This window comes from Corvus cornix, chromosome 26, assembly GCF_000738735.6.
Source record: "Corvus cornix cornix isolate S_Up_H32 chromosome 26, ASM73873v5, whole genome shotgun sequence".
Taxonomy (NCBI): Eukaryota; Metazoa; Chordata; class Aves; order Passeriformes; family Corvidae; genus Corvus; species Corvus cornix.
In genome coordinates this window covers 5,702,769-5,723,670 of record NC_046354.1, presented here as the reverse complement: position 1 = coordinate 5,723,670, position 20,902 = coordinate 5,702,769, and the positions used below count along the sequence as shown (strand labels likewise).

Below are 20,902 nucleotides of genomic sequence, written 5' to 3'. Positions count from 1 at the left end.
AAATGAAAATCCCAAGCCAGTTTCAAGGCAAGACCTCTCCCACCCCAATGCCAGCGGGAAGCCTGGGCACTACAGAGCCCGCAGGATCCTGCAGCGCAGCCCGGGGGCAAGCAGAGACTCCGGAGTACAGCTGAGACACTTGGCAGTGCCCCACCGGGATCCTGATGCCAGCAGGTGTTTTGCTTCTGGGGTCAGAAGCACAAGAGCTGGAGGGGGAGCTCCCATCTCTCCCTGGCACAGTGCCTGGGCATCCCTCCGGCCTTTCACGGGGTCCTGGCTCCCCAGCGCTCCCATCGCGTCCGGAGCGGGACACGGAAGGGACACGCCGGGCCAGAGTTCCAGCTCACAGCGGTGAGACAGGAGACTCTAATTAAGGCAAAAACATGACTTGGCTTCTAATGGTCATTTAATTACCAGAGAATTCCTGGCAAGGGATGTGTGAAGGCACGAGACCAAAGGATCAGGGAAGAGGGAGGGGAGGGGGTGCTGGGTGGGGAGATGCTGCAGGACCCTGGTGCAAAGGGGCTCTGCAACAGCCCAGCAAACCCCTGAATCTCATCCCTGTTCTCCTTCCCCAGCCCCAGCACGACACCACAGCAGCTGCATCAGCGGTGCCAGACCAGACCCTCAGCAGCCAGGATGGTGGAGCAGCTCCCAGGGCTTGGGGAGCTCTTTCCCTGGGATCCCCCCACACTCCCACCCTGGTTCACTGTGCTGAGGGCAAGGAGAGTCCCTGCTCCCCCAGCTCCACGATTTTCAGGGGAGGGTATTCCTACAGCACAGGTAAGGGGTGTGATGGGGTGAGGACACTCCAGTAGCAAGGGGCATCACAGGACCTGAGCTGCTGAGACATCACCCTTGCAGGGACACATTTTCCTGCCCCCAAACCCATTATGAGCAGGTGCTGCTGGCCAGACATCCCCACCATCCAAGGAAAACTGAGGCACAGCATGGGAAGCAGCACCCTGAGAGAGGAAATCCCTGAGCAGGGCTGAAGCTCAGCATTCCCCCAGCTCAGAGTGGGCCAATGACAGCCACCAGACCTCACTGGGACCCCCAGCACTGCTCCCCATCCTGCAGGCTCCAGCAGCATCTCCGGATGGCACCAGAGCTGGCCAGCACCCCCCTCCCCACCACGGCACACTCCGCTCAAAGCCTCATCACCCACCAGCACGCGGCTCAGCTAATTAAAAATAACGACTTGCTGGGGTTCAGCAGCCCCAGCCGCAGGCTCTTCCCCAGGGATGAGTAATTCGAGAAGGGCACCACACTGCACAGCTCAGGATGAGCTCCTGCCTCGCTGCCCCACATGCTGGAATCTGGGCTCCTCATCATGGAGCCCCCGGCCTCATGGACGGAGACTCAGCCCCTGCCTCACGAGGGAGAGCTTGTAAAATAAAAAAATTAAAAACTGATGGTGGTTTCACAGCCAGTGCTGCCTATGAGAGAGGATTTGCCTTACAGCAAAACCAAGCGAGGTCTAACAGTGAATGCAGCCTTGAGGCAGCCTTTGTCCATCATTTGGGGTCCAGACTGATGGTTTCTGGTGTTCCCAAGCCAAACCATCGGCTCCTGCTGCCAGGTCTCCCACTGAATGGACACCTAAAGGTCAGTGTGGGGAAGGGATGATCCCACCCTGCCCTGCTCGCTCCTGTGCATCTCCTCCTGCAAAGCATCACCCCAGCCAACACCCACCATGTACTGGGGTGCCTCTCATAATGGCAGGGGCCCCCCAAAGCATTGCGACTCAGGGAGATGGCAGGTTTGTCCCTACCCAGGGACACCTCCCTGCGTGGGGACCACTGCTGGCACCCACCAGTGCCAGGGCACCCAGGGCAGCAGCTCAGGGGTTTTCTGTGCCTTTGCCTCTAAAATCAGAACAGCACCGAGGTGAAATGGGGGACGAGGGCAGTGACAGCCCGCGAGGCCAGCGCCCACATCAGAGGAGAGGAGGACCCACCGCTGGGCACTCAGAGCCCTGCCTGGCACCCAGAGGTGCTGATCCCTCAAAGGCCACTTTTTCTAGAGCGATCAGGCCCTGGCTCTGGCTTTGCAGCTGCCCCAGGAAGGAAGGGCAGGAGGGAGCTGAGCTGGGACTGGTGCCAGGGCTCCCGCAGGAGCCGGGGCAGGTGCTGCCACAGCCACTGCCACCTGGAACTTGGGTGCCAACAGCAAAGGGACTGGTGAGCACCGTGTCCCCCTCTCTGCTTCCCACCGTCTCCCATCACTGCTGCACTGCTCTCTGCCGGAGGCATCCCACAGGAATGCTGCAGGGGCTGCAGGCACCACTCACCACCAGCACTGCAGCCAGAGGGTTTTGGCTCATGCCATGTGCTACCATGGCACGGGTAGAAAAGGCAGCTGGGGATGCTGGAGACCACAGTCTCCTGAGCTGAGGGGACACAGCTGTTGCCAAGGACAGCAGAGCATATGCAATATCCCACATGGCACTGGCCACTGCCACAGCAAACCACCAGGCTCACCCCAAGCCCAGGCAGCACAGGCAGTCCACCCTTGGCACACAGGGCCATGAATGGCCAAAGAAGCCTCCCAAAAAGTAGGTTCCAGGTGCGGCCAGAGCCCAGCCTGCTCCCCGGCACCGTGATGCCGCAGCAGCCGTGTCTTGCTCCGAAGGCAACATGAGAGCAGCTAAATAGGGCACCAGATGGTGATGGGCTGAGCTGCCCTGGCACTTTGAAGCCACCACACGGCTCAGAGTTCCAAGTTCTGCCCTCCCAGGTGGGCATCACACTGCTGGCACCACGGCCACACTGCCGGCAGTCCCGGCCATGGCCCTGTGCCATAGTGATGGCTCCAGATTGGCATGGGAGGAGAGAAAAGGAGCCAGGTCAGCTCCTGGGGAAGAGCCAGGAGCGGCTCCAGGAGCGAGCCGAGCCACGGTGGATCGACCGCAGACGGGAGCAGGGAGAGCACTCCCTGTGCTGCTGCCCAGCTCAGCGGACGGGCCGAACAAGCAGACACAAGCCGCGAGGGGCCATTTCCAAGGGGAGGCTCCAGGGAGATCTCCACAGCTCCCAGCCAAGCACGAGGCCATGATGGGCTGGTGTGAGAATCCAGGAAACCATCTCCCAGCCCTGGGGTGCCCCCAGCAATGCTCATCCCCCAGCACCCCCCTCCTCCCTGCCAGCCTGGGCTCAGTCCCCCAGGACTGGCTCCCTGTGGGAGCAGTGCTGGTGCTGCTTGCCCAGCTCCAAGGCACGGAGAGCCCAGAGGCAGAGTAGAGCTCTGTGTCCCCAGGGCCATCCGGCTTGTGGCATTTGGGGTGAGAAAGGGAATGGAGGAAGCACAATGATGGGATCAGCAAGGACACAGCACCACAGCAGCCCAGGGGATTTTGTTGTGGCACAAAGCCCCACCAAGGCCAGGACACAGGACTGACTTCCACGAATGAACCTTGTGCAGATGGAGAAATGTCATTGGCAGAGCTGGGAGCGCAGCTGGGGTGCTGGGCACAGCTCCTGCACAGCACAGGGGGTCCTCTGGCCCTGCCCAGCCCCTCTGAACTGTATCCCTATGTGACTCCAACTGTTTTGTCGGCACAAGCACAACAGCACACACTCTCAGAGCTGCACAGAGGAGCTGCTCCACCGGTGCATCCTGGAGAAGGAAAAACCTGAAGAGCCCAGATGCAAAGCACCCTGGTTCCTGAACTGGTGTTGGTAGTCACCATCCCTTCTGAGGGTCCCCCCATGGCCAGGCCCACCCCACCAGGAGGTCTCTGCTGGGCTCTCTGGTGGCACAGAGCAGTGCCTGAGCTGGCACAGCCACACACTGCGGCACCGGGCAGTGGCTGTGCCACACCGCTGGCAGTGGTGCCAGGATGCTGCATGGGCAGTGGGGGCACAAGCCAGCACCTTCACCCCAGGCACTAACCCAGCTTTGCCAGGCCTCAGTTCCAGGAGAAAACCCTGGGACTCCCCTGGGAACAGAGCAAGACAGCAGCAGAGCCCACAGGGAGTCCACGTGCTTGTAAATCCACACATGGCACTGAAATTTGGGGTGGTTTTCTTCCTTGAATCGTCTGCTCGAGGCCGGTGGGAGCTGTGGTGCCACTTGAGGTTCCCCAGTCCCAGCATCCCTCAGTCCCAGCATGTCCCTGGGGACACCCTGTGTCCTGCAGGGAAGGTAGGAGGCATCTCCCTGGGACAATGCTGAGCAGTTTGGAGGCTGATCCCACCTCCATGGTGTTTTGGTGGAATCCCTCCGGTGTGAGGCACCACATGAGGCTCACAGGGGTCAGGGATGCCTCATCCCATGGCAGCACTGCCAGAATGTCAGCTGCCAGATCAGCTCTGCTGATCCCAAACCACCCTGGCACACAGGCGTTATCTCAGGTATCGTGCTGCTCACAGACACTCCCAATCCCCATGGCTTCAGCCTGGGCCCAGAGCAGCTCCCCAGGCCCCTGGCAGCAGGGCAGTCCCCCCAGGCCACTGCCAGCTCAGTGCAGACTCAGGGCTTGGACTACCCCATCACGTCCCACAGCACCCACCTACACCTCATGCCACAAGCACGCGCTTTGCTCCTGGTCTCCCCCCACCAAAGGGATGCACAGGCCCAGAGTCCACATCTGCTGCACCCTGCAGGGCTGGGAAAAGCTGGGGAGCATGAAACACCCCGGATTAATTAAAACACACCAGCTTTTCTTAAGATGCACAAGAAGGACAAGGAGAAGGACACCCCGTCAGTGCCAGAAGTCCCTTCCAGGCCAGCGGGGCCACAGACACCCAACAGCCGGTGGGGATGGGTTTGGTGCAACAGTCAGACAACTGCCTGTGAGGGAGAGTGGGATGTGGGTCCAGATGGCAGGAATTTGGCCCAGCCCAGCACTGCCACATGTGCTGCCAGAGCTGGCTGCAGTCACCCCTCCCAAAGCACCAGCACCAGCAGAGCCACTCCAGGGGGACAGGGAGCTCTGCCAGACTCTGACTGCTGACCAGCAGCTGAATCCGGGGACACCACGATTCCTTCTCCAAACACCAGAGCTGATGAAACATCACAACTTCCAGCACGCAGGAAGCAATGGAGCAGGTGGTCCCACTGGGATGTGGCAGCCCCCAAACTCAGCAGGAGACAGCAGGATCCCACACCCCAGGGCTGACAGGAACGGGCCAGCACCATCCCCAGCTGCAGGATCACACCAGTTTGGGGCATTCGGATTCCAGACGCACACTGCCTAATTTACAGTTTAATTAATAAATGGGGAATTATGCCAAGTTTATCCAATACTTTTGGATGGGTGATGTTATCAAAATCCCATTACTGATGAAGGAAGGCATGAAGAGCGAAATTAGCTTTGGCATCTGAAACAGTTCAGTCAATGCGATAACACAATTATTAGGGCTAATAATCAAAGAGCACTTTGGGGAACGCAGGCTCACACAGGAGCTGAGCTGAGGGCACGAGCCGGGGAAGAGCCGGGTGTTCATCCAGGAGGGAAAGGCCAACCACAGCCAAGGGCAAAAGCGTTTTTCCGATTGCGCTTACCGGCGGCTCCAGACAACCAGCACCAGGAAGGCACTGGTGGCCACCAGGCTGAGGAGGAGCACGGCCGGGCACAGTGCCGAGCTGCACTGCCAGGAGTAGGGAATTAAAAACTAGAGGATCTTAAAACCAGTGGGCACTGGGTCCCATCTGTACACTGGGCATTGATCCTGCTGGAGGACATCACGGCTGCCAGCTCGCAGCTCTCTGCGCAGCCTGGGGAAGGAGAAACTCCAGTCATAATGAGGAGCCGCAGTCATCCGGCTCCCAGAGCTGGGACTTTGCCAAAACCATGGTGAACAGGAGGAAGGACCTGCGGGGTGAGCGGGAGTCCCGGCTCACTTCAGTGGCGTCTAGCTCTAGCCCAGTGACCATCCCTGGGGCTTATGGAGCAGGAGGCAGCTCCCACGGGAGCAGCCAGCAGCAAATGCCACAGCTGTGCCACAGCGGCTGTTCGGAAACCCCCTCCCCAACCATATTTATAATAAATATCCATGTACATGTGTAAGGGTCTGTATGACTGTATTTGCGTGTTCTCCCTCCCCTGGCACCGCGGGCGCTGTGGGCAGCGGGGTGCAGAGCCAGGGCGGCCGGCAGCAATGCAGCACAGCCGGCGCTGGCTCACCGCGCTGCCATCGGCGGCCTCACAGGCAGCGAGGGACGTGTCCTCGCCCTCCAGAATCGGGGGCACCGGGGCTTCAGGCTGGCTCCCGGCAAGCGGGGCAGCGGTGCTCACCACGGGAGGCCGGGCAAGGTGCCAGGGGATCGGGCAAGGTCAGACCCATTCCTGCACTACACCCATGAGCAAGGAGGAGACAGGGCATCACTCCGAGAGGCGCCTGGGTTTGGGGGCACTGGGGTGCTTTGCTGGGTTGTGCAGTTCTCGAGCAGCACAGGTGACGTCCCACTGCCACTGCTGGCCTCAATGACCTTGGGTGCATCACCTCCCCCCGATGCCTCACAGTGCCCCTCACGCAGACCACCGCAAGCCACACTTCCTCCCACCAAAACCCTGTGGTCAAAAGCACCCACGGGCATCAAGGGCACAGAGCCCGGGGGATGCCCCGGAGGTGCCCCGGGGGTCCGGCAGCCCTCGGCAGCGTGCGGCCGAGGCACTGTGCTAGCGAGGAATAATGCAGCAGGCTGGAGACTCCTGCCGGCGGCTGCGCTGCCGCTCGGTGCGTGCAGGAGTAACACCGCTGCAGCAGCACCTCGCGTACCAGCCAGCCTGCGCTCAGGACTGAAGTTTTGCTGCAGCAGAGGAGCAGGCGGGGAGTCCAGCAGCGCCCTGCAGCTCCACAGCGCAGGAGGCTGTGCCGTCGGACACTCTGCAGTGGGTGACACCCGCAGCACCCCGGCCACTCTCACTCGGAGGACAGAAGAGCGCTGCGCCAAGGAGCGCCCGTGCAGAGAGAAACACAGAGGCACTGATACAGTTGGAGACCACGAAGCAATGGGTGACACAGGCTTGTGTCCCCCCCCTCCCTGTGCCACAGTCACCTTGCAACGCTGCCCGTCCCCTGCGCAATTTGCAGAGCTCCTTTGGGATCACTCTTTAAAACTAGGCTGAGGGGAGCAGCGATGTGCTGGGCACAGCAAGGGCTGCGGCACCCCAGTGTGACATCCCCGGCGCTGGACTGAACCCCTCTCCACGGCTGCACCCCGACGGCACCCAGTCAGCGTAGGGAGGGCTGGAGGATCCCGGAGCTTGGTGTAGCCACGGCAGGCAATCCAGACGAAGGGTCTGTCTGGAGCTGGCTCCTGGCCAGGCCGCTATGAAGAAGCCGTCAGTGCAGCGGGGCTTGTGGCTGCCCACGCTGGGACCACGCCGCTCCCACGGGTTCCCAGCACCAGGGTGGGTTCCCCGCAATGCTGCGGGAACAGCCCCGCGCCCCCGGCACTCCCCGGGGCCGGCACCCCAAGGGCACCCATTGTCGGACATCCGCAGGGATGAGGAGCTGGAGCATCCCGCAGAGCCCAGAGGGCACCTTTGACCCGGCGGCACCGCGCGGCATCCCCGGGGTGGCCCCGCATCCCCAGGGGGTCCCACGCCTTCGGGGGGGTCCCCACGTCTCTGAGTGCTCCCCGCCAGTTCCGCAGCCTCCTGCACCACTGGCCGCCCCCCTCTCCATCCCTCCAGGCTCCGTCCCCAGCCGCCTTCTGGGCGCAGCCCCCCACGGGCAGCCTCCGGGCTTTCGGGCAGCTCCGGGATCCGTGTCCCGGGATGGGTTCCCGGGAAAAGCGCAGGTCCCTGCCCCGCTCCCGGCACCGGGACACGGCGAGGTGCACTACCCGGTGCCCGCGGCGAGTACTCCATCCCACCCCACGGGGAAACGATCGCACCTCGGGCGGCGGCGCCGGGACGGGCTCGGCGAGAGCTCGGGAGGCCCCGTCCCGCAGAGCCCGCGCCGCTGCGGCACCGGGGGAAAGTTCGGCGGGAGTGCGGGCGGGCACTTACCGGCCGGGGCGGCGGGGCGGGAGCGGTGCTGTCCGTGCGGCCGGAGCGGGCGGGGAGAGCAGCGGTCGGTGCGGGGCGGGCGGGCAGGGGAGCGGTCGGTGCGGTCGGTGCGGGGCGGGCGGCGGGACCTGCGCGGCGCTGCGGCAGCCCCGGCCCCTCCGGGCTCGCGTGCGGCGGCTCCGCGAGGCTCCGCCCGCCACCGAGAGGCCCCGCCCGCGGCCCCGCCCGCGCACCTCGGCCCCGCCCGGCCCCCCCGGGGGCGCGCACCGGGGCTCGCGTAGGGGCGGCACCGCCGCGGGCGTCCGAGAATCGGCACCGGGCACCCCATCGGGCCAACTCATACCTGGCACCGGGCACCCCCATGGGGTCGCCTCCCACGGGGCACCGGGCACCGGGAAGCTCCCATCGGGCTCACCTCAGACCGGGCACTTCACATCGGCACCGAGCACGGGCAGCGGGCACAGGCACCCCGCATCGGGGTCACCTCACACGGAGCACTGGCACCTGGCACTGACACCAGGCACTGCCGTCAGGCACCTCATACGCGCACTAATACCGGGCACCAGCACCAAACACTTCTCACCAATCACCTCGCACTGGTCACGCACACTGGTCCCTTCTCACCAGTGACCTTGCCCAGATCACCACCCGCCAGTCACCCACCACTGCCGCCACCACCACCACAGGGACCTGCTGCGGCCACAGGAGAGAGGCGCTGGAGTCAGTTGTGGTGGGGGCACCTTCACCGTGGTCCAGAGGGCTCCTGGGAACCCAGTTTTGGGTTTAGAGCCAAAATATCAGGAAAAAGCTGATGGGATTCAAGTGAGGAGCCCGGGTGGGGAGCGGAGGGCAGTGGGGGACTCTTTTGCCCGTGCTGTGGGATCCTCTTCCCATCAACGGAGTCTCCAGCGGGAAAGGGAGCCCTTCGATACTCCTTACTCCCCATACATGAGCCGGGGACAGGGACCCTGTGGGTTCACCCCAAACCGCCCCGGCTGAGGGTCCCCCACCTCCATTCCATCAGCCCCTTATCCCAGTGTCGCAGCCAGAACATCTGAACTACACCGGGAGGCGACCGGCTGCTCCAGCCCCTCCAGCCAGAGACATTCTGGAGAGGTGGTGCCTGGAGCACGGAGGGGACCCCGAGGTCCCAGCCCAGCTGGGAGCTGCATCACCCAAAATCTCTGCACACCCCAGGTTTGTTGCAGCAAAACCCCCTCCCAGCTTTGCACCAGCCTCCGACACACAGAGACAGGCACGAGCTCCCTCCAGACACTGCGGGCAGGGGAAGGGACCTGCTTGGGGGCCACATCCCCACTACAGCACCCAGGGGTGCTGGTTGCCCGAACCGAAGGGACCCTCCCCTGCCCATCACCCTTGGAAAAGGCGGCTGAGTGTTTCCAAACGGAGGAGTCTGTCTGGAATTGAAGCGTCAGCATCATTCCCGTCTAGTCTTTCTGCATCTCCCCCACCCGTGGCTCGGACCGATTGTTCTGGCTCTCTGGCTCTGCGCCGTGGCGATTCCCGTAGTCACGATGCGTGGGACCCTCCTGCTGCTCCCCTGCCTCCCCTCCTGCCTGCACAGGGCTCGGAGTCAGCACAGGTTGGGGTGCACGCACAGGGCACATCTCTGCGGACGAGGGGCCGAAACCGGTCCCACTCTCCGCGTTCGGGACCGCACCCAACGTAAGGAACTCGTGTGAACTCGCCCTGCGGGAGGAGCGGGAGCCGATGGGAAGAGCCCTCTCCTGGCCCCGGATCCGCCACTGCAGCCTCTTACAGCTCATCACCATCCCGTCACTAATTAACGGCTCCTGAAGCATCTGTCCCCGCTCCAGCACCGCTCTCCGGAGGGGAAAAGAGATTTGGAGAGGCTGCGGGAAGACCGGGCTCTCCCCGCCTGCTTCAGCCTCCAGCCGTGCTCTGCTGCAGGGCAGAGCAACTGTCCCTGCAAGAGGGACACTGTCCCACCTCTGTCCCCCTGTGCTGATGTGGCATCTGTCACCATCATGTCCTTTCAAGTGGGACATCAGATCAGACCTGGTGAGGCAAAAGTGGCCCTGGGAATGCCCATCCTCCCCGAGCCCTCCTCCCCCCCTGCTCACCTCAGGTAGGACCTGTCTCTCCTGCCCCAGGAAAGGGACCTCCTGCTTTCCATGTCCCGGACTGCCAAGATTCCAAATCAGGAGCATTTCTGCCCACCCCAGACTTTAGAGGAGTGTGACCTTGGGAGAGGGGGGTCCCCAATCCCTAAAACTGCTCCCAGCATCCTGCAAAACAGCTAAGATTTCGACCCAGCAGTGTTTCTGTGAAGGCTCCCTTCCCAGATTTTGCAGGAAGGCCAAGGACAGGGGTAGATGTTTTGAGAGCTGGAGCCCCTCTGCTCTGGAGACAGGCTAGGAGAGATGGGGGATGTTCAGCTGGAGAGGAGAAGGCCTGGGGAGAACTAAGAGCCCCCTCCAGTTCCTAAAAGGGCTCCGGAAGAGCTGGAGAGGGACTTTGGACAAAGGCCTGGAGGGACAGGACACAGGGAATGGCTTCCCATGCCAGAGGGCAGGGATAGATGGGATACTGGGAAGAATTTTTGGCTGTGATGGAGGTGAGGCTCTGGCACAGGGTGCCCATAAAAGCTGTGGCCACCCCATCCCTGAAAATGTTCAAGGCCAGGGGCTTGGAGCAACCTGGGACAGTGGAAGGTGTCCCTTCCACTGAGATGAGCTTTAAGGTCCCGTCCAACCCAAACCATTCCATGATCCTATGATGTGTGGTGGTACAGCTGCCACACAGGAACAGAGCCACAGACACAGGACCAGGAGCCGACAGTACAGGAGATCACTTTATTGAATCCAATGGTGTTAGACAGACGACTGAGAAGAGACATGCCAGTTGGTGCGGGCAGTGTGGGCAGCAGGAGCTGACTTGGTGCAGGGCTGGATTTGTTTCTGTCTTTTCAGAATATCCTCAAGCCTTTTCCTGGCTTCCTTTTATGTTTCTTTCAAAATTTCTTTGAAGTAAAAACAACTAATCGTGGAAAGAGTCCAGATGGTGTTTGTTTGTTCCCTATGATTGTTCCCGCAGCTATGTACAACGTGGGGCTGGGTCTCAACATCAGGTATAAAATGGAGCGAGTTTACAAACGTGGAGGGTGCAAGGAAAAAGCAAAAACAGACAGGCGAGAGCAGTAGAAATCTGGACCAAAATTTTAAAGAGAAATTTAAAAAGTGCTATAAAACCCCTCGGCAGGAATACCATGCAGTTAAGAAACACAAAACCCAGTCAATTACACAGATAATCTAGAACAGGAATTTGTCCATTTCATCTTTTATTTAATTAAAAAAAGGTTGTTTGTGTTTAATAGAAAAAAGCTAAAATTGTAAGGTTCAGGCCACCGGGCAGCAGCAGCTCAAGGGGGCAGGAGGGTGAGGCGCTGGCATCGCCCACCTCCAGCCCCTCAGGGGGGCTCCCAGGGACCATGGGCACCTTTGGGGGCAACTGGCACCTCTGGAGGTGGCAGATACCCTTGGGGGGTGACGGGTACCTTTGGAGGCAGCAAGCACCTTTGGGGACAACAGGCACCTTTGGGGGTGGTGGGCACCCTTGGAGGTGGCAGGAGGGTGAGTTAGTGCAATCCTTGGACCCTTTCCCTGGGGACAGAGGGGCTCAGCCCAGAGTCAGGGGCTGGCCCCCGACAGCTGCCAGGCTCGGGGACATGAGGTGCTTGGTGTAAGCCAGAAGGAATCCATCAGGATCTGGCCCCTCTGGCCAGGTAACCCCAGCCAAGCCCCCCACCCTGCCCATCCCAGGGCCACCTGCTGGCACGGCCCTTCTCCGTCCCTCGGAGATTCCTCCTGGATCACACCCCGACCTGCCACTCGCCTCCAGCTGCTGGGGCCGGGGTGATGGGCTGAGGGGCAGCCCCGATCTGGGGAGAGACGGGACAAACCTGCAGGACACAGGTCAGGGGCTGCTCAGCAGTGGGCAACAGCTACGGTTTGGTCCAGGTTTGAGTAGCTCCCTGGGAGTGTCAGAAAAGAAAGCCCAGACGAGGCTGCCCCTCCTCCCATGGGACTCCTCAGGGCACCTGGGCACAGGGCAGCCCCTAAAGGTGCATCAGTCCTTTCCCACCCTGGGCACCAGAATCCCAAGGAGGGTGTGAGGGGCTGGAGGGGACAGCTGGGTCCCCACTGCCGACCTCGAGTGGCTGCTGGGCCGGAGTCTCATACAATCAGAAAATAAGTCAGCACAGCACAGTCATCACAGAGTACAAAAAAAACCCAAACCCAGGGACAAGGCGCAGGGCCGGGCCCCCCCAACCCACACAGGGCGTTCCACGACGGATCTATGTACAGCGAGTCCTCGACGGCGGCAACACAAGAGAAGGCAAACAGAAAGCCCTAACGCCCAAGCCAGCGTGGGGAGGAGATCCCAGGAGATCCCCATGGGAAGGGGCCGGGCTGGCCGGCCCCGGCGGCAGCGGGAGGCTGTCGGACAGACAGAGAAGTGGGAGAAGTGAGCACCATGGGGCGGCAAGGCAGGACACACCGGCCAAGAGCACCGAGGGCAGAGGGGGCGGCGGCCTCCGAGGGCACCGCGGGAGATGCCCATTCCAGAGGGGTGTGAGGCGTCCCTGAAGGCCACACCAGCTGCAGCACAGGGGGCTGAGGCAGCCCAGTCCCCAGCCTGGCAGAGTTTGGGGACAGGGTGGGCTCAGTTGATCTGGCCCTGGGGTCACCTCTCCTCATATGTCTCTCCAGGGCCCCGGATGAATGTGGGGGCTGAGCTGGAGGGCAGCTGAGCTGAGCTGAGCAGGGGTCCCCAGAGCCCAGGCACGCACAGGGCGGGGGTGTGGACCTGCAGGGCACCCTGCAGCCATGGCTGGGGACAGGCCAGCGAGGGTGCTGCAGGCAGCAGTCCCAGCTTGGATAGTGCCAGCACCTTCATTCCATCCCAGCCAAGCCGGCTTTGGGGACAGAGGACACTGGAGCTGGAGCAGGCTATGACAGCATTATCCCAAGCCCCATGTGCCCACTTCCCGCATGGCCAGGGATTAAGGCACCACGGCAGCACCGGGGCTGACCCTCTCCATGGAATCTGGCCTTTTGACAATGCGGGATAAGGCCAGGAGGACACAAGGCAGCCCCAGGTGCCCCCAGAGCACCAACACAGACCCTGCCAGGCTGCAGGAAGGCACAGGGCCAGGGGGAGCAGGTGGCATGGGGAGCAACCCCAGGCTCATTGACCCACAGCCCCAGGCCTGGCAGCACCAAGGGGATGGGAGGCTGGTCGTGCCCCCCTCCACCAAGGGGACAGGGATGGCACCTGGCTGCCCAGGGATGAGGCAGCAGCAGCAGCCTCCCCACGCCCCAGTACCTCAGGGAGGGGATGCCCCTGTGGCATTCCAGCCTGGTGGGAGACATTGTCCCGATGCCCTGTGCCTTTGAGGAGGGGGGAGTTGCCATGTGAGGGGCTGCTCTGGGAGCCTCCTGCTGCCACCTGCCTCCACACTGGCCTCCAAGTCCCACCTCAGCCAACCTGTGCAGCCCCAGGAGGTGGGTTCAGGGACTGGAGATCGTCCAGTGAGCACCAGTTCTGTGACAGAGGTGTTTTGAGTGGTGAAACCAACAGCTGCAAAAGAAACCAAAGGGGAAGGGCGCTGCTGCCAGGGAAGCAGTAGGCACCAGGCCACAGGCTCCAGGCCAGGAGAGCGAAGAACCAGAACAAAAAAAGGGACCAAAGCAAAGTCTGGACTCGGCCAAAGGAAAAGGGGAGGCGGGAAACAAAATAAAATAACCAAAGTAGGGTTTTTGGGCTGTCCTGGTCACAGCGGCTGCCGTGCAAGTGGAACAGGAACGCAGAGAGAGCAGCGAGAGCCATGCTGCCCTCGGCCGGCACGAGGCGGAAGCTCCACAGTGGAGGCTCTCTCGGCTTTGCCCAGTGGGTGCAGAGGGAGCTGGAGCCTCTCATGCTCATGTGCTCATCCTGCAGCCCGGGCTCCTCCTGTGCCCCCAGCTTCGGCCCAGGTGGCTCCCGCGGGGTCCCTGCCCCACGCAGGGGCCTTCCTGCAGCTCCCAGGAGCGGGGGCTCGGCCTCAGCGGTCGCCCTGGTCCCAAAGCCCAAGAGTTTGTAATAGAGACAGAAAAAACCAAGAAGAGAAACCAGGATTCCCCCAGGGTCGGGAGGGGAGATAGCAACTCGTGCTCTTTCACAGATGAGCTGAGTTTCCCCAGGCTCCACCAGGACATGCCAGAGCCCCGCTCGTCTCCTCTCCTCTCATCTCCGCTTGCTCACCAGCCCCACGCTCCTGGATGCCAAAGGAAAAGGAGAGCAGCCCAGCAGCAGCTCCCCTCCACCTGGGCTGGCACATCCGGGCCTCACAGAGTCGACTGCAGGTCGGGGTCCACCATGGTCTCACGGTCTGGAGACTCAATGTAGTTGGCGGCTTCCTGGAGCTTGAGCAGCATGGCCATCTGTGGGGACAGGAGCATGGCAGGAGCCCGACGGGGACAGGAGGCCCGCACGTGACTGGGGAGGCCACTTGGCCCTCCTTGCCCTCCCAAACCAGCCTTGCTGGGAAGCTCCTTAGCGGGTAGAGCAAATCCCAGAGACGCTGCAAAATCCCTCCCTTGTGCCAGGACCTGGCCTCGGGCACAGCTGGAATGCTCAAGACTCGGTGTGCCAAAGCAGCATCAGCTGGCATCACCTGCGGCAGCCAGCAGCCTCTCCAGGTCACACACCAGGACACGTATGAGCACACACGTGCCTGCCTGTGGCTCTGCATGTGGACACAATGCCTCGTGGAATGCCATGTCCTGCCCTTCCACTGGCACGTCACCGTGTGTCCTGGTGTGCAGCCCACTTGCCAGTGCCACCACCCTGCACCCGCCTCTCCTCCCAGGAGCACAAAGTGTTTCTGCATCCCCAAATCAGGCTTTTTACACTGAGAATTAACTGGGAAAGCAAAGCTCAGCCCTGCTCTGCCTCAGCTCTTCCCAGCCCCTCCGGCTGCCCAGCATACCAGTGGGTCCGAGTCCAGGGAGCTGGGTGTCGTGTCCTTCACGCTGCGCTCCTCAGGGGGGGACACGGCACTGTGGGGCCCAATGGTGGGCGGGGGCAGGTGGTACAGCTTGGACTGGTCCTGCTGCGCTGACGGCCAGGGCAGGGTGTCCCGCACCCACTCCACGGGGTCCTCCCAGGCTGCCTTCTGCCCATGGACCTGTGGCAGGGAACAAGTGGCAGCCACCTCCTCAGTACATGCCGGAGCCAGCAATGTGGCACCCCGAGCCCCCCAGGACAGTGCTGTGTCCCACAACAGCCACAGGGCAGGGATCGACAGAGATGTCACCTGCAGCCACAATCCCAGTGCCTCCCCTCTCCCCCTGACCCATGACAGCTGTATCAGTGTGTCCCCGCACTGGTTTGTGTTCCCAGGTGCCAGCAGCACGCACTACCTTGAGCCCATCTTTCGCCCCCTCCTGTAGGTAAGGGATGATGGAGTTGTTCCACAGGTCGATGAACCAGGTCCGGAAATCCTCAATTCCAATGGGGCAGGACAGAAAGAAGCAGGGCCCTGTGGGGGGAAGGCAGACAGTGGAAATGGCAGCTGGGTCCCCCTCCTGCAGTCACTGGGCCTGTGGCTCACAGCACTGAGGCAGGCACACCTGGCTGGCAGGATGCCCTTGGGAACAGTGTCTAGGCACCATCTGCCTGCACAACGGGCAGACAGCATCTCCCAGGCAAGGAAGGGGGCTGCCAAGTTCAATCTATCCACCAGAAGCCTGGTGAGGCATGGGGGATCCACCTGGGAAAACACAGCTCCTCCATGCCCAGGGAAGGGTGCTGGGAGGACTGGCAGCCTTGGCTGACACCCTAGTGACAGCTCCCAAAGGAACAGACCACCCAGCGAAGAGCACCGCTTGTGTGCATCACCCACCAGCTGTGGTTTGTGGGACTGGGAGACACAGGGAACACGTCAGCCCCCCGAGCTCCTCGGGGAGGGTTTGGTCCCAGTCCCCGGAGCTCCCCCCAGTGCAGAGGAAGAAGGTGAGGCAAGGCCGTACCGATGAGGAAGTCGGATGTGCTGTGTTTTTCCAGAAAGGTGTGCAAATGGTACCAGAGCTTGGGCACCCAGTCCAGCACCCGCAGCAGCTCCTCCTTGTTGGCGTTGATGTCCGTGTCCGACTCCAGCAGCTTTCGCCGCAGGTAGCGCACCAGGAAGCCATTGGCTGGCTCCACGTTGTTGGAGAAGGTCAGCATCCTGAGGGAAGGACTCCGGTGGTCAGGGCTGGGTATCCACACAAGCTGCCCTGCTCCCCAACACTCTCGGGGTCCTCCTCACATCCCCACCCTGCATTTGCCTGAGGCTGGGGAATATCAGGTCCTTCTAGGATGGCAGGGACAGGCCTGGGGCTCAGTCCTAATCAGGGTCCCCACTCATAGGATGCGACCACAGAAATGCCCAGGTGCAAGTGATGGCTTCTGTCCCCCACAAAGCCACAAGGATGATCCCCAGGGATGTACAATTTCTACCTGAAGCTGAGATGGAGGCCGTGGTTTGGGGTCATCTTCACAGGCTGGTTGGTAGTCCCAATGATATATGGGCTGAGTGAGTGACAGAGAGACAAGATTCATGAGAAAAAGCCTCTGAGTCAGCCCGAGGCAGAGCTGATCTGGGCACAGCAGATGTGCAGCCTCATCCCCACAGCCCCGCGACCTCGCTGGGAGCAGCAGGGAGCAAGTGTGTGCCACGGGGCTGTGCTGGAGGGGTGCAGAGGGACTCTCACCATTTGTGGTACTTGCAGGTGAGTGCGCCATTGACGAGTTCGCTGATGGAGCCCGCCTCGCTGAGGTCGTCCAGGAGGATCACCAGCGGCACGTCCGCCGTGCCCGTCTCCCGGTCGATCTGGTTGGCCAGGTTGGACAGGTACAGCTGTAGATCCTGGAACAAACAAGGCCGGGTGTCACGTGGGGCCATGGCATGACAACCAAGGGGACCACGGCACCAGTGCCCACAGGGATACTGCTGCGTGCCCTCACCTTACAGGACTGCTGGTGCATGTTGAAGGTGCTGACGATGCCCTCGGTGACGTCCCGACCCGAGCGCTCCACCAGGTACTCGGCAAGGCGGTTGGTCAGGTAGGTCTTGCCGGTGCCACTGGGCCCCGAGAGGATGAGGCGGCGGTGCTTCAGCAGGAGGCTGATGTAGTGCTGCATCATGGGCTTGGGGATGAGCGTTTCAAACACCAGGCTGTCCACGCACTTCTCTTTCAAGCCTGCGGGCAGGGAAGGGCTGAGGGTCCCACTCACACCCTGCAATACCCTGAGACAGCAGGGACATGGCACAGCCATGGAGCCCCTATGCCACACTGACCTTTGAGCGTCACGACGATGCTGGTCAGGCCCCGGCGGCACAGTGGCAGCTCCGGCGGCTCCGTGTCCAGCACCCGCTTGATGTGGCTGATGCTGTAGCCATAGACGGACTCGGTGCTGAGCCCCAGCGTGGATGCAGGATCCATCTTGGTGATGTAATCCTACAAGGAGAAGGACAAGGCTGTCAGTGCTCCTGAGGGCTGGCAGAAAGCAGCTTCCAGAAAGCTGGGGAGGACCTGGGCCAGGGAATAGCAGGCCTGGTGGAGTAGTGTGGAAGGATGGCTCTCTAAAGAGTGTTCTTCATGCTCCTACCTTGAACACCTGGCAGACAGCCTCATCCAGCATCTTCCAGTCCACCTTCCCGCTCACCTTGGTCCAGCCCAAGAAAAACTCCTGCTGCTTGAGGTCCTAGGAGCCAAGGCAGAGGTGTGCAGTGTTGGAGCACCACAGCCCCAGGAGGCATCCTCTGCCCCTTGGCCAGGGCCATGACATGGTGACAGGTCAGGGTCCCCAGACAGCCCACACTTACCCCCTTAATGATGTGCTGGGGCGGCATGCGCACCACAATCCGCAGCGTCAGCTCATCCTTCTGGGTGCCAGCGCTGACAGCATCCATGGGGGACACGTCTGGGGATGGAGCAGTGAGGCTGTGCTGGCAAGGGGAGCCGAGCCACCAGGCCTCCTGTGTCCAGCCAGAGGCAAATCCTGCTGTGGCTGACAGCAGCACCGGCAGCACGGCAGATCCCCTGCTCGCTCCAGGTGAGCAGCAGCACTTTCCCCCCACAATCCTCCCTCTATCCCAGCCCTTCCCCATCTGCCAGCAGCTCTGTCACCCCTACCTGTATCCCCCAGGCTGGGGCTGAAGGCATGGCCAAGGGTGAGACCCAAGGAGCGCCGTGGTGAAGAGGAGGCCGATGTGCTCGTGACATGGCTGGGAACGGAACCTGGCACTGCTGAGGGCCCTGGGGCCACCTTGAGACGGTCGTTCTCGGCCTTCAGGAGATCCACCTCCAGCTGGGGCAGAACGAGGTAGGGCACAGGGTAAGGAGCTGTACGCCAGCAGCACCCTGGGCTGCAGCACAGTGACTGTGGGCACCCTGGTACTGAGAGCAGCCAGGCTGCTGGCAGGGGTCCTCACCTGCATGTTGTGCATGGTCTCCCGCAGCTGCTCCAGCTGGTGGGCTGAGTTGAGAGCCTCCAGGCGGATGTCTGTCAGCTTCATCTCCTTCTCCCACAGCTCTGACCGCAGCTCTGACACCTCCTTCTTCTCAGGCTCGCCCTCGCTGTGGGCCTGGAAGAGCCTGGGCCAAGGGAGAGACCAGGTCTCGCACATGTCTCTGGCAGAAGCCTGTAGCCCCTGCCACTGGCCCTCCCCAGCCCCACGTACTCAGCCGTGTCGATGCCCACAGAGGAGGATGTGGAGGATTTGATGGAGGGTGAGGCGGTCTCTGTGGAGCCATGCTGTAGCTTGGGGGAGGAGGGGGCCGACGAGTCTGGCGTGGCAATCTCCTCAATGTCTGAGTAGGACGAGGCTGATTTGGGGCCCTTCTTGATGCTGAAGGCCTTATTGAAGGAGCTGCGTAGCTACAGGAGAGGGAAATGTTCTTGTTAGAGACAGTCTGAAGTGCAGCCTCGCAAGCAGAGACCTGGTCTGGTCCTGCCCTGTCTGCCCAGGACAGTCTGAGCTGGGACCAGTACAACCACACCCATCAGAGGCAGCACCACCACCATGCTGGGGAAGGCTCCAGCCTGACCCTGCTCTGCTGGCACAGCAAACGGATGGGGTGCACAGCCCTTTGGGCAACACTCACCCGGATGGCACCAGAGCCCCAAAGAGTGGGACCCATGTCCTGGTCAGGATGTCTCCCAGCCCTGCTCCCCACCAGCACCTACACCAGGCTGTTCAGGCATGGCACCAGCACCCCGGTCCATTGGAATGGGCTAATCCATCCCCACACTGACTCCACCACAGCCATTGCAGCAAGAGGCATTTACAGGGATGTCCCTTGCTCCAGCCACTGCAGAGCCAGCCCCACACCTCCCTCTGCCCCCTGGATCCTGCTGGAAGCGTAGAGGGGCAGCCAGCCCTCCACAGAGCATGCCGGTGTCTCGTCCGAGCATGCAGCATGCACACAGCACACACAGAGCAGTGGGTGGGTGAGCAGTGGGCTGGGGCCGGGGTGGGGATGGACACTGCACACAGATCAAACTGGAGCCAGGTCCCACCAGCCGGTGGGAGAGCAGCAGGACGGGCACCCTGGGCTCACAACATGTGCTCTGGAGTGCCAGGGCCTGCTCCAAGGGAAGGTGGGAGGAAGAAGGGATGGAGAATACGCAGGATCTGTCCCAATCCCCACAGACACCAGCAGACTCCTCTAGGGTGTCCCCGAAAGCAAAAGCATTGCATTTCAGTGTAAACAAAGTGGGTATCCAGCTCTGCTGATGGTGGAAGCAGGGGAGCACTATGTGGGTGCTGGCAGGGACAGAGCCTCTTGAGACCACGAGGCAGCACTGGAGAGGCAGAGATGGGCAGTGCCATACCCCAGTGCCCTCAGTGCCACTGGCAGGGCTGCACCAAGGTCCCCATCCCAAAAGATCCAGTTACAAGAAGTCAGGAGAGTGCCTGCCTTCCCTAGGCAAGCAGGGGACTGTTCCCATCCACAGGACAGGTCCCATCCGAGCCTTTCCTGCTGCCTCTGGGCAGTTCAACCCCCTCCTTGTGGGTGCATATTTGTCCTTAACATCAAAGGAAGCAGCCAAGGTGAGCACAGCCTGGCTGGGGACCCAGGATGGCCTGTGCTGGGGTTAGTGCCAGTGGGATGGATGGGATGGGGATTGTATGAGCACCGTCCCATGAAATGGAGCAAGGGCCCTGGCTGGGCACAGCATGTGGTGGAGGGGACAGCGTGGGACTTACCTCATACACCTGGAAAAAAAGGGTTGAGGTCAGCATAGGGGGAGAGAAACAAAACAAAGCAAGACTTAATCACACATCCAGCTCAGAGCTGCCTGGTGCAGGGAAGGGGCTGCCTGGCCGAGGTGTCGGCCCTCCACACGGTCAGAGCCTGCGTGCGCAGGAGGGAGACATGGGGGAATACACAAGGAAGCAGGCATGCAGGGCCAGGACTGGGAAACTCCTGAAGGGGCTGGAGAAGTCCCAGCCAACAATTCAAGACACAAATCCATGGCAGCTACAAGCTCCTCACCACTGCTGTCCCCAGGGGACAGGGGGCACAAACACTACGAGGCCAAGGCAGACCAAGAGCAGCTGGTTTGTGGGGCTGACCCTGAGCAGACCCTGCCAGTGGCTCCCCAAGCCCCCACTTCTCCTGCCAGTGCCCCATCCAACCCACCCAGCTCTTCTTCTTCTTCTTTTTGGCATCAGCGTCCTTGCTGCTGCCGATGCTGGAGTGGCTGGTGATGCTGTTGAGGCTGGAGATGCTGTCAGAGGAGTTCTGCCGCTTGATGCGCAGCTCTGGGGTCCGCCAGAGAAGGAGAAGAGATTGGGAAAGGAGGGATCAGCCACCTGCAACTCCCCCAGTGCCAGAGCACCCTCTGGTCCCCCCCTCCCTA

The 20,902-nt window shown here is 61.6% G+C and overlaps 2 protein-coding genes across 8 annotated transcripts in view; both read right to left on the bottom strand.

Moving 5' to 3' along the window:
• Positions 1–8,013, bottom strand: part of SYT2 (synaptotagmin 2) — a 22,715-nt gene extending 14,702 nt beyond the window's left edge. The window contains exon 1 of the mRNA XM_039565477.1: positions 7,964–8,013. The gene's annotated coding sequence lies outside the window, so the exon portion shown is untranslated. The remainder of the gene's footprint in view (positions 1–7,963) is intronic.
• A 2,767-nt stretch (positions 8,014–10,780) lies between these two features.
• The window catches only part of NAV1 (neuron navigator 1), a 74,350-nt gene continuing 64,228 nt past the window's right edge, over positions 10,781–20,902 (bottom strand). For 4 of the 7 annotated variants that reach the window (XM_039565206.1, XM_039565209.1, XM_039565207.1 and 1 more), the window contains 14 exons: positions 20,683–20,804; positions 18,717–18,913; positions 18,468–18,630; positions 18,169–18,343; positions 17,859–17,956; positions 17,642–17,737; positions 17,331–17,490; positions 16,997–17,232; positions 16,744–16,898; positions 16,490–16,561; positions 16,021–16,217; positions 15,412–15,530; positions 14,979–15,176; positions 10,781–14,430 (listed from right to left, as the gene is read on the bottom strand). In XM_039565206.1, coding sequence (XP_039421140.1) covers positions 14,335–14,430; positions 14,979–15,176; positions 15,412–15,530; positions 16,021–16,217; positions 16,490–16,561; positions 16,744–16,898; positions 16,997–17,232; positions 17,331–17,490; positions 17,642–17,737; positions 17,859–17,956; positions 18,169–18,343; positions 18,468–18,630; positions 18,717–18,913; positions 20,683–20,804 — 2,084 coding nt within the window. In that variant the 3' untranslated portion in view covers positions 10,781–14,334. Of the gene's footprint in view, positions 14,431–14,978; positions 15,177–15,411; positions 15,531–16,020; positions 16,218–16,489; positions 16,562–16,743; positions 16,899–16,996; positions 17,233–17,330; positions 17,491–17,641; positions 17,738–17,858; positions 17,957–18,168; positions 18,344–18,467; positions 18,631–18,716; positions 18,914–20,246; positions 20,256–20,682; positions 20,805–20,902 lie in introns of all 7 variants that reach the window. The other 3 variants (XM_039565204.1, XM_039565208.1, XM_039565205.1) reach the window with 1 other exon arrangement.